Below are 626 nucleotides of genomic sequence, written 5' to 3' on the forward strand. Positions count from 1 at the left end.
CTCGGCGGCCAGCCCGGCTGGGCACCGGACATCTGCGAAGGTAGCCCCGCCCGGCACTGGGCATCTTGGGCACCGACTGTCGCCGGCACCGCCCAGCTTTTCGCGACTCCGGGGTGGAGGGCTTCTGCATACCTTCCCCCCCCGCCCGGCCCGGAGAGGAAGCCCGCGAGCCCCTGGCCCCCCTGGCCCCCCTGGCCCCCCTGGCCCCTTCGGCCTCCGCGATGCTGCCCTGGAGACGGAACAAATTTGTGCTGGTGGAGGATGAGGCCAAGTGCAAGGCGAAAAGCCTGAGCCCGGGGCTCGCCTACACGTCGCTGCTCTCCAGCTTCCTGCGCTCCTGCCCGGACCTGCTGCCGGACTGGCCGCTGGAGCGCCTGGGCCGCGTGTTCCGCAGCCGGCGCCAGAAAGTGGAGCTGAACAAGGAGGACCCGACCTACACCGTTTGGTACCTGGGCAACGCCGTCACCCTGCACGCCAAGGGCGACGGCTGCACCGACGACGCGGTGGGCAAGATCTGGGCGCGCTGCGGGCCGGGCGGGGGCACCAAGATGAAGCTGACGCTGGGGCCGCACGGTATCCGCATGCAGCCGTGCGAGCGCGGCGCCGCGGGGGGCTCGGGGGGCCGC

General features: G+C 72.4%; 1 protein-coding gene across 1 annotated transcript in view; it reads left to right on the plus strand.

Moving 5' to 3' along the window:
• Positions 1–201: 201 nt before the first annotated feature.
• Fam43b (family with sequence similarity 43, member B) overlaps positions 202–626 on the plus strand; it is a gene marked incomplete in the record, with an annotated part of 2,005 nt that continues 1,580 nt past the window's right edge. The window contains 1 exon segment of the mRNA XM_013519672.1: positions 202–626. Coding sequence (XP_013375126.1) covers positions 222–626 — 405 coding nt within the window.

This window comes from Chinchilla lanigera, unplaced genomic scaffold (assembly GCF_000276665.1).
Source record: "Chinchilla lanigera isolate Chin_1 unplaced genomic scaffold, ChiLan1.0 scaffold00051, whole genome shotgun sequence".
NCBI classification, from domain to species: Eukaryota; Metazoa; Chordata; class Mammalia; order Rodentia; family Chinchillidae; genus Chinchilla; species Chinchilla lanigera.